We start from the raw sequence: 10,392 nt of genomic DNA, 5'->3' as shown, positions 1-10,392 counted from the left end.
TATATTTTAAGGGTTCAGGCGTCCTGGATATATTTAACCTTTTTTTTGGGGGGGGGGTCACTATTCCCTAATTAGTATAGTAATTATTAACATAACATCTACATTGTGTTAAGATTTATAAGAGGCTGGAGAGGTGGCTCAGCAGTTAAGAGCACTGATTGCTCTTGCAGAGGACCTGGGTTTGATCCCCAGCACCCACATGGCAGCTCACAACTCTCAGTAGTTCCAGTTCTAGGGGAACCTGACACCCTCTTCTGACCTCCTTGGGCATTGCATGACACGGGTGTACTTAAACACATGCAGGCAATATACTCATACACATAAAATTTTAAAAGTATATTTAAAAAAAAAGAATTATAAGAAAGGCTAGATATGATGGTGCATGACTTTAATCCCAGCACTCAGGAGGCAAAGGCAGGTGAATCTCTGAGATTGAGGCCAACCTGTTCTACATAGCAAGTTCCTGGCCAGGGAGACTCTGTCTCAAAAAGACTGTGTGTGTGTGTGTGTGTGTGTGTGTGTGTGTGTGTGTGTGATATAGAGGTGATTTATAAATAACAAACAGGTGATTTAAAGCATACAGGAGGATGTGCTTAGGAGTATCTCTAGGTAGATACTGCACCATTTTATAGAAGAATTTGAGCATCAGTTAATGGACTTTGGTACCTACAGGGTCCTGGACTCAATCCCCCTGTCTCATACTGAGGAAAGACTGCGTTCCCGTGCCTTCACAACTAGTTGATAACCCTCCAGAGCTCCTTCCCAGATGATAGTGGAAGTTCAGAGCTGCTGTAAATATATTTAGTAAAAATTCTATAAATTGTTTATTAACTAGTTGAGCATCTTCAGTCTCCTGTCCTGTCCATTTTACTTTCCTTTTTCTTTTTCTTTTTGAGACAGATGCTTATGTTTCCTAGGCTAGCTTTGAACTTGCTGTGTAGCTGAGGATGAGCTTGAGCTCCTGTTCTTCCTCTCTCTACCTCTACAGACACACAGTACCACACTCAGCTCACATGTTTTATGTTTTATTTTGTGGTCCTGTGTATGGAACCCAGGTCCTCCTGAATGTGAGGGAAGCACTGTACCAACGGAGCATATATATGCCCAACCTTCCTTTTTCTCTCTGAAGATTTTAACCACATGTAGACAAACAGAGTGACCTTTGATACACAGAGTACCATAATGATTTCTTTACATATTCCTAAAGACATTTGTAACTTTATTTTAATCAACAAGTGTGTTTACATAAGTGGGTGTGAATGCAGATCTCTAAAGTCAGGAACAGCTTTCCAGGGGCTGGAGAGATGGCTCAGTGGTTAAGAGCACTGGCTGCTTCTAGAGCATCCACATGGTGACTAACAACCATCTGTAACTCGAGTTCCAGGGGATCCAACACTGTCTTCTGTGGGTTTTGTACAACATGGGTGCACATTCATAAATACATGCAAAACACTCATACAAAAGAAAAATAAACAATAAGAAAAGAAGGGAACAGCTCTCCGTAGTCAGTTCTGTCCGGCAGCCATGTGGATCTGGGGGATCAAACTGAGACCATTTGGCTTGTGGGCAATTGTCTTTACCCATTGAGCTATCTCACTGACCCTCATTTGTAATTTGGTTTTTTTTTTTAAAGTGTTTTTAGCTTATGCATACGAGTGATTTGTTTGCTTGTATATAAATACACCCATGCGTGCAATGCCTGTGGAGGCCAGAGGAGGGCGTTAGATCCCCAGGAACTGAAGTTAAGACTAAAGGTGTGTGCCACTTCCATTTGCAATTTTTTTTTTTTCGGTCTTTTTGAGACAGGGTCTCCCTGTAGCCCCAGCTGTCCTGGAACTGACTATGTAGACCAGGCTGGCCTTGAACAGAGATCCGCCTAACTCTGCCTCCCGAGTGCTGGGATCAAAGGCATGTGCCACCACGCCCGGCTCCATTTGTAGTTTTTAATGAGACTGAAAAAGAAGGTATTTAAACACAGACCATGTACACTGAAATAGAGAGTACTTTGTGGTCAGCATGTGGCTGTATCTTTGGTCAGAGACTCAGTCTTAGCATTCTTTCAAGAATGATCCATAGTTTTGGCTCCTTGCTGCTGCTTTCAGATGCTTTATTGTTCATTTCCTTCTCCTCCTTTCCAGGAGCCCCCCTGCCCAGTCCAGGGAATGAACAGCATTCCTCTGCCTCCATCTTCGAGCATGTGGACAGGATTTCCCGAACCTCAGAGGCTAGCCGGCGGGTCCCCAGTAAGATCCAGCTGATTGCCATGCAGCCCATCCCCGCTCCCCCTGTGCAGCACCCTGTCTTGGCCGACCGAGTGGCAGAGACCAACAAAATCAACAAAGAGGTAGTTGATTAATCAAAGCATGTTAATGAAAAAGCTTACACTCTCAATTGGTCAGTGCCGAAAAACAAGATCCAGCATTGAACAGTCCCTAAGACGAGCTGCTGAGAATGTACCTAATTTAAAACATTGCAACCCAAATGTGGTGGCAGGCCTGTAATCGCAGCACTCAGGGAGGCTGAGGCAGGAGGGTTACATCATGACTTCTAAGCCAGCTTGGCTGCAGAATGAGGCCCTGTCTCCAAAACACAAAAAATACACAAACAAAATCAAAAAAGCCGCAAAGCCTCATGCTTAATTTTTTAATGTTTTTATTTATTCTTTGAAATGTTTATATATGTATATAATGTGTTTTGATCTTGTCCACCCCCATTACTTCCTTCCAGCTCCCCTATGATCCTCCAACCTGCCTTTCTCCCAACTTCATGTCTTTCATGTCCTTCTTCTTTCTTTTTTTTCGAGACAGGGTCTCCCTGTAGCCCCAGCTGGCCTGGAACTGACTAATCACTGTGTAGACCAGGTTGGCCTCAGTCACACAGAAATTCACCTTTCTTTGCCTTCCAATTGCTGGAATTAAAGGCGCTCCTTTTTTTATCATTATTATTATTATTATTTTTGTTTTACATGTATGAGTGTATTGCCTGCATGTGTGTAGGTGCACCCGTGTCATGCAGTTCCCTCAGAGGTCAGAAGAAGGCATCAGATCTCCTGGAACTGGAGTTGCAGATGGTTGTTCGCTGCCTTATTGGTGCTGAGAACTGAACCCATGTCCTCCGCAAGAGCAGCCAGTTCCCTTAACCTTTGAGCCATCTCTCTAGCTCTATTATTATTATTAGCCTCCTGAGTCCAATTAGTACTGACCATATGAGCAGTCGTTCACTGGGGCACTGGCAAACAATAGTCACATCCGCAAAGAAGAAGCGCCACTTCCCCAACCCCTCAGCTGCCATCAACTGCCAACAACTTCTTTGCTAGCAATGAGGCCTCTGGAGCCCCCCCCCCAAGCTGCAACTCTGTCCCTATGAGACACCCACCTCCCCCCCCCCCCCCCCCCCCACCCCCCCTCCCACCCCCAAACACTTTTTGCTGAGAAATGCGGCCTCGGGCCCCCCCCCCCCCCCGCCCCCCGCCACGGTCAGGGACAGTGATAGATGAGCAGAAAGCTGCTCTTAGAAACCTGTGTGCTTTCCTACCTCAGCCGCCCCTGGCCCTTGCAGACTGGCCTTAGACTGTGGATGGCCAGAGTTGCCTAAGCTGGTGCTCATCAGTAAATGGCTAGGTGGCTCTCTGCCTCGATGTAGGCTGTGCTTATCTTCTGTCACTTCTGTTGCTGCCTCCTTCTATTCGACAGAGCAAATGCACCATGGGGAACTTGGGATTATTCTATCCTGGGCCTGTGACAGAAGTTCCTAAAAGGCTTTGAGGAGAAAGTGTCCCAGAACTCCCCCAAAATGCCCTATATGATTGTTATTGGCCACCCACACATAGATCCAGACCGCTCTGCGGCACAAGTCAGAGATTGAGCATCACCGCAACAAGATCCGCCTACGTGCCAAACGCCGAGGCCACTACGAGTTCCCAGTGGTGGATGACTTGTCCTCTGGTGACACCAAAGAGCGACATCGTGTATACAGGAGGGCACAGATGCAAATCGACAAGATCCTGGACCCTGCAGCCAGTGTGCCCTCTGTGTTCATAGAGCCGAGGAAGAGGTAGGCTGGGGTCCTGGGGACAGTGGTGCTCAGGCTCCTTCTCTCTTTCTGCCCCTCCTCCTTCTCTTCACCTTCAGGGCAGTCACAGGGTGATGTCATGGGTCTCCACGTTGACTTTTCCACAGCCTCCTGCATTCTTTGGTCTCATCTTACCCCATTTCCCAGCTCCTGCCCACCATGAGTATGTGTTTTCTTATGTGTTTCTCTGCTCTAACCTGTGTCCCTGGAGCTGTTGTGGTCTTTTCCGCACTCGCTCTTTCCTTGGCCTTCCACATAGACAGAGCTATGACTGCTTCAGATCTAGTCACCAGTTCAAGCTCCCTGTGGTCAATGGGGTTGTTAATAGCTCGGCTTGACCTGCTACTTTTTCACCTGCTATGTCACTAAATGATGTTATGAGTACAGACTGCTCTGTTGTCCCTCTGTTGTGGTTAAGCCTGGTCCATGGGGCCCAGACTGTGGCTCCCACTTTTTCAGAATCCCTAGAGCTTTCCCTTCAGTGGCCAGCACATCGTAAGCACTCAGAAAATACTCTGTTTAGTTAATGAGCCAGTGGCAAACAGGCTTATTTCTTAGGAAGATAATTTCTGTTTGTCCTGGCAGCTCACGGATAAAACGTTCTCCTAAGCCACGCCGGAAACACCAGGTCAATGGCTGCCCGGCTGATGCTGAGAAGGACAGACTCATCACCACAGACAGTGACGGCACATACAAGCGGCCCCCGGGTGTGCACAACTCTGCCTACATCGGATGCCCAGTGCGTAATGCCAAATCCCTGGGAACCAGGGTGGGGGCTCTGAGGAGAGGGCCTTGATGAGAAAACGGCATCCACAGTGCTGGCTGCTGCCCTGTGTGTGGTGGACACCAGGACCAGCAGGCCATGAAGCACCCAGAGTGGGGTTGGCCACCCAAACAGGGTGACCTGAGCCCCATCAGCTAGGGAGCTGCTCGGTGATACCTCTGAAAATATGTCCCATGCTCTCCTTTCTGCATGGGAGCCTGTCTTCGGCCTTTGAATGGGAACTGCTTGAGGTTAATTAGAGGAGAGAGAATGTCCAGTTTTTCCCTTTGCTCAGACAGCCGTTTGAATTTCTGGACTGTTTTCCATTTAGTCTGCTCACCCCCATGCCGTAGATCCCTAATGTGCCAAGAAGATAATGTATTTGCTCAGTTCGGTAGCCTTTAACCAAAATTCTGGAGACTGGAACTGCTTCAGATATTGGATATTTTGGAATGGCTATACAGACAGACTTTACTGGTTGAGCATCCCCAATAGGAAAATCTAAAATTTGAAATGTTCAAAATCCCCAACTGAGCATCATGACAGAGATTAAAGTTTCAGATTTTGAAATACTTCAGATTTTCAGATTAGGGACATTCAGCCTTTACATGTATATATAATTTGCATAAGAGAAAGAGCTTAGTGGAAATCAAAGAATGAAACCCTTTTTTCCCTCCGAGCGGAAAGGGGCCCAGACAGACCGTCTTGAACTGGTGAAGGCAGACACTGATTTTACGACACATACACACACACAGGCTCCATTGAGGAGCAAAGACAGCCAGCCTCCCAAGGGACCATTAGCAAGAGACACAAAAATGTCCTGCAGCAGCGAGAGGGAGAGCCAGTTGTAGCTCACTGGCAGCGCCGGGAAAGGCGGCAGTGGATCAGCCTTGCCGGGGCCAGGCCAGCCTGCAGAGCTGGCCTTGTTTGAGTGACAGGCACACCCTTAGAGAAAGCATCTCGATATATATACATAGTTACTATACAGAACTCATGCAGCCGCCATCTCTTATGTGAGGTTTCCAGAGGTTTTTTTTTTTCCTTACATTACACACATTACTAATATTGAAAGACATTCACCCTGTTTATGCAGATGTGCCAAACACCACAGTGACATGGGGCTGAAATATAGTTGATGTATAATTGCATCAAGACCATCTGAAAGAAACAGACTGTTCTTTAGGGATTGAAGACTGACCATGACCTTCATAACCTACTCAGGAGGGTTGCTGTGGTTCTAGAACTAGACCTACAGATTAGCTTCTGCTCCTCCACAGCAGCAGGAAGAAATGGAGTGTTTCTCTCACTCTGTGAATGGGAAGGTCTTCCGCAGCCGATGGCGTTTCCCAGCCACTAGAGCCATTGGCAAGTGCGTCCAAGCTTTGGCTGTATTTGGCTTGATTTGTGGAAATTGTCCTGTTAGCTCCTCCACGGTCACCTGGTGCTTTTGTCTGTCTGAAGCAAGGACTTCCTGAATTGTAAAGCTAATACTAGACGAAGCAGACACACCCCCCCTCACCCCATTTCTGAGCCAGCCTGGGCTCATCCTCTTAGAGGCTCCTGCAGGAGCACTTTGTTTTCCAGTTCTGGGTGCTGCCCTCCTGAGCTGCTGAGTTCTGTGACTTCATTCACCTTCACTAATGGCAGATTGTCAGGCTTCCTTCATGCTGGCCTGGACTCTCCTTTTGAATTTAACTTAAATTTTGGGGATAGAGTCTTGCTATGTTGCCCAGGCTAGCCTCTAGCTGGTAGGTTCACATAATCTTCCTGCCTCAGCCTCGTGAATGACACTTGCCACTACACCAGGCCAGGATCTTATTTTATTTTTTCCATTTTTTTTTTCTTCATAGAAAGTACAAAGTTCCTCTACAAGTCAGTAGGAAGAACTTTTCTGGGGAACCCCCTTCAGGGACTGCTTGTCTCCCTGGTTCCTTTTACACAGATTCCCTTCACAGAAAACCTTCCTCAGACGAACTTGCTTTCCACTTTGTCTCCCTGACAGTGCTGGGACCTCCGTTTTCTAAAACAGTGCCTTTTCTCAGAACTTGTCTTTTCTTAGCTAGATTTTCATCTGCCATATTATTCATGTACTGCATGGTTTCAAATTATCTGGAATTTTCCTCTTTCCTCTCAAGATATCTTCTTGAGGGCTCATCTCCAAAAACAGAGAGGTATTCCTCAACCCCTTCTAGCTAGTCACCACTCTAGATCAGGCCTGGTGGACTGCAGCCCTCAGGCCACATCCAGCCAGCTGCTGTTTCAGTAAACACAGCAAAGTTTTTGTAAGACAGCCATACCTGCTTGCTTGCTTGCTATCTTTGGCTGCTTTTGCAGAATTTAGGAGTTATGACGGAGACTTTTTATGACTTGCAGAACCTAAAATATTTGTTGTCTGGCTCTTGACTGAAAGGTTTTTGGAGCCAAGGCTAGCGGTGCCCAACTGTAGTCCTAGCTATATGGGAGATGGAGGCCAGGGGATTGCTTGAGCCCAGGAGTTTAAGATAGAATTGGCAGCATCGACAGAAGGTGGAGCTTAGAGTGATTGTGAGAGAGAGAGAGAGAGAGAGAGAGAGAGAGAGAGAGAGAGAGAGACAGAGCAAGCTGGAGAGATGGCCTAGAGGTTAATAGCACTGACTGCTCTTGTAGAGGACCCAGGTTCAGTTCCCAGCACTTATATGCTAACTCACAACCATCTATAACTCCAGTTCCAGGGAATTCAGTGCCCTCTTCTAGTCTCTGAGGGTACTGCATGCATATGGTGCACACATTTACATGCAGACAAGTCACATATATAAAATTTAAAAATTGATCTTTTTTAAAAAATGAAAAGTTTGTTGGCCTCTAATGACATTTAGCATTCAATCTAGATACTTTTGAAAATGAAAGGAAGTAGCTACTAATGTTTAAACCAGGACAGTGGGCATAAACCAAGGTTATCCTGGGCAAACCAGTATGTATGATCACTATTTTAGAAAAGCCCACCAAGGATTGCAAAATAGGTACTGACAGGTATGATCTTTAATGTCTACAAGTAAAGAGCATCATGTGTATTTCTGAACAGCAATAGACATGGAAATACTGTTGCCATCTTGAACTCAAAGCAACTGTGATTATCCATATGAGCAGTTTGTGAGGAGGCCCAGGAGAGCAGAGGCTCCTCCCTTTCTCAAAATAGGAACCAACAATTTCGGGGGGGGGGGTGTATTCCTTCAGTGGTGTAGCTGCCCATAAGTTGTCCATGCTCCCATGCTACACTCATTGGTTCACCCAGAAAGACTTAGGTAGAATTGTTTCTTTGGTGCTTTATCTGAGGGGAACAGTTTGTTCACATCACTCTAGTCATGCAACAACATCCAAACAAAGGAAACAGTGCTGAATCATAACAGCACTATCAGACTGGGATTCCAGAGAGAAGAGTTTAAACTCCAACCCAAGTATCCTGAGGAGATGTGAACTTCTGCAGGCCTCAGGTTATCATTTGCTTGTTCATCTCCATGTGAAACCTTGTGCTAGATGGTGAGATGTGGAAAAGGGAACCTCGCCTGTTGGCTTTCAGATGTTGACAGTCGAAGCTGAAAAGTGAGGAGGAGAAGGAAGTGTGGATGTGGTGGCTGCACTCCTGGCTTTCCTGGCAGGGCTCCTAGGCCAGTGGGAACCCAAGGGAGCCACCCTTTGCATCCTTAGAACCTGTCTCCCCTGCAGTACGTGTTAAACCTTCTTAAAAGTATGACCACTGAGGAGGAGACCAGGATAGGCTAGAGTGTTGGGGTTCTCAAGTGTGGGTGAGCTCTTCCCACTGGAATTTCAGTATGTTCTGTTTGCTGTCTTGAGATACAACTATTCAGTTGGCACCGTTATTGCTGCCCTCAAGGTGCTGTGGCTTGGAGAAGCCCTCTACCAGTAGGATGTTCTTCCTGGCACACTTTTCCATTTCTCCACCAGTGAGCTCTTAGGTGGGTATCACAGTGATGACCAGTCCTCTTCTTCTGTCCCTCCAGAAAACCAGTAATGGAAGGAGTATGTGAGTGTGGCTCATAACCGACCTTGTAAGGAAAGACACATCCTGTCAGTGTCAGTCAGGTCAGAAATCACTGGCCCTTTTTGGTGCCTACTTAGAATCTCCAGGTGACAGTTGTCACTTACTAGACTTTATTGGGATATAGAAGTTTGGGAAAACCAGACTTGCAAGACCAGGCATGTGTGGTATACAAGAGTGAGCTCACCAATTGAACCTTCTGGATAGATGAGCACCTGCCTCCTCTCTAGGAGTCAGGACTACTCAGCAGAGGTTGTTTATTTGTGGCTCTGAGGACTGGGTCTGCTGGAGCTTCAGATTCTGCTAAGAAAATCTAGAAGTTTTCATATGAAGTTTTCAGACTTTCAAAATATTGTCTATCTATGTTTTTTTAAAGGCATTACAGGGGAGGCTGGAGAGATGGTTCAGCAGTTAAGAGCACTGCCTCTCTTGCAGAGGACCTGGGTTCAGTTCCCAGCACTTACATGACACCTATAACTCTAGTTCCAGGGGCATCTGACACCCTCTTCTGGCCTCTATAGGCATTGCACACCCATGGTGCACTTACATACATGCAAGCAAACACTCATACACATAAAACAAAAATGAATAAGTTGAGAAAAAAAAAACTGAAAACATGTTACAGGTCAAGGAATGCATCTGTGGACTGTCTGTGGATTTGCCAATTTTCAATTTGATTTTCTTTCTGGAATTAAGCAGCTGTTGCCTTTCTTGCTGGTGTGAGTGATCACTGCTCTTCCCTTGACAGACATGGACTCTTAACGAAACAGTTTTCTCACAGCGCACCAAGATGCAGGATGTCTCTGTGGATAGTTTTGCTTTGTACTGGCTTCTCTAGACCCAGGCAGATATGAAAATATTTTCCTTGGCTTTTCCAGTGATTTAACCAGTGGAGCTGGTGCAGGCTGGTCATGAGCAAAGCCATCAAGGGAGAAGGAGACAACTCTTCTGCACAGAGGGAATGGGTACCCAGCTCCTCAGGCAGAACCTGTCTTTTCAGGGTGTCAACTCTGGTAACCATAATTGGGACTTATAGAGCCTCTTGACACCAAAAAGGACACTGTATTAACTTTCTGCCACTGTAACAAAATACCTGAGATTATCAACTATAAAAAGGAAAGGTTTTGGCTCACAGCTTTAGAGATTCCAGTCTGTGATCAGTGGGTCCCTTTGCTTTCAGCCTGTGGTGAGGTGGTGTATCATGTTGGGAACGCAGTGAAGCAAAGCTGCTTACATCATAGACAGGAAGCTAAAGAGAAAGGGTCAGGGGTGAGGTTTCACATTTCTCTCCCAGGGAACAGCCTCTGTGACCTAAAGCCCCTCCTACTAGGTGCCACCTCTTAAAAGTTTCTCTGCCTCCCAGTAGCTCTATATGGATCAAGCTGTTAACACATGGACCCTTGAGACAGGACATTCAAGATCCAGACTATGGCATGCTCTTCTGCTCATTCTGTTTATACACACACACACACACACACACACACACACACACACACACACACGTAGCATTTTGCTCATAGCA

General features: G+C 46.3%; 1 protein-coding gene across 2 annotated transcripts in view; it reads left to right on the top strand.

The window, feature by feature from the left end:
- Positions 1–10,392, top strand: part of Kiaa1549 (KIAA1549 ortholog) — a 157,033-nt gene that overhangs the window by 118,279 nt on the left and 28,362 nt on the right. For both annotated transcript variants that reach the window (XM_029558836.1, XM_029558835.1), the window contains exons 13-15: positions 2,139–2,344; positions 3,830–4,053; positions 4,657–4,810. In XM_029558836.1, coding sequence (XP_029414696.1) covers positions 2,139–2,344; positions 3,830–4,053; positions 4,657–4,810 — 584 coding nt within the window. The remainder of the gene's footprint in view (positions 1–2,138; positions 2,345–3,829; positions 4,054–4,656; positions 4,811–10,392) is intronic.

The sequence above is a fragment of the Nannospalax galili genome, unplaced genomic scaffold, assembly GCF_000622305.1.
Source record: "Nannospalax galili isolate Female #2095 unplaced genomic scaffold, S.galili_v1.0 scaffold307, whole genome shotgun sequence".
Classification (NCBI taxonomy): domain Eukaryota; kingdom Metazoa; phylum Chordata; class Mammalia; order Rodentia; family Spalacidae; genus Nannospalax; species Nannospalax galili.
Note: the sequence above shows the minus strand (reverse complement) of the source record. Positions and strands in the feature narration are given on the sequence as shown.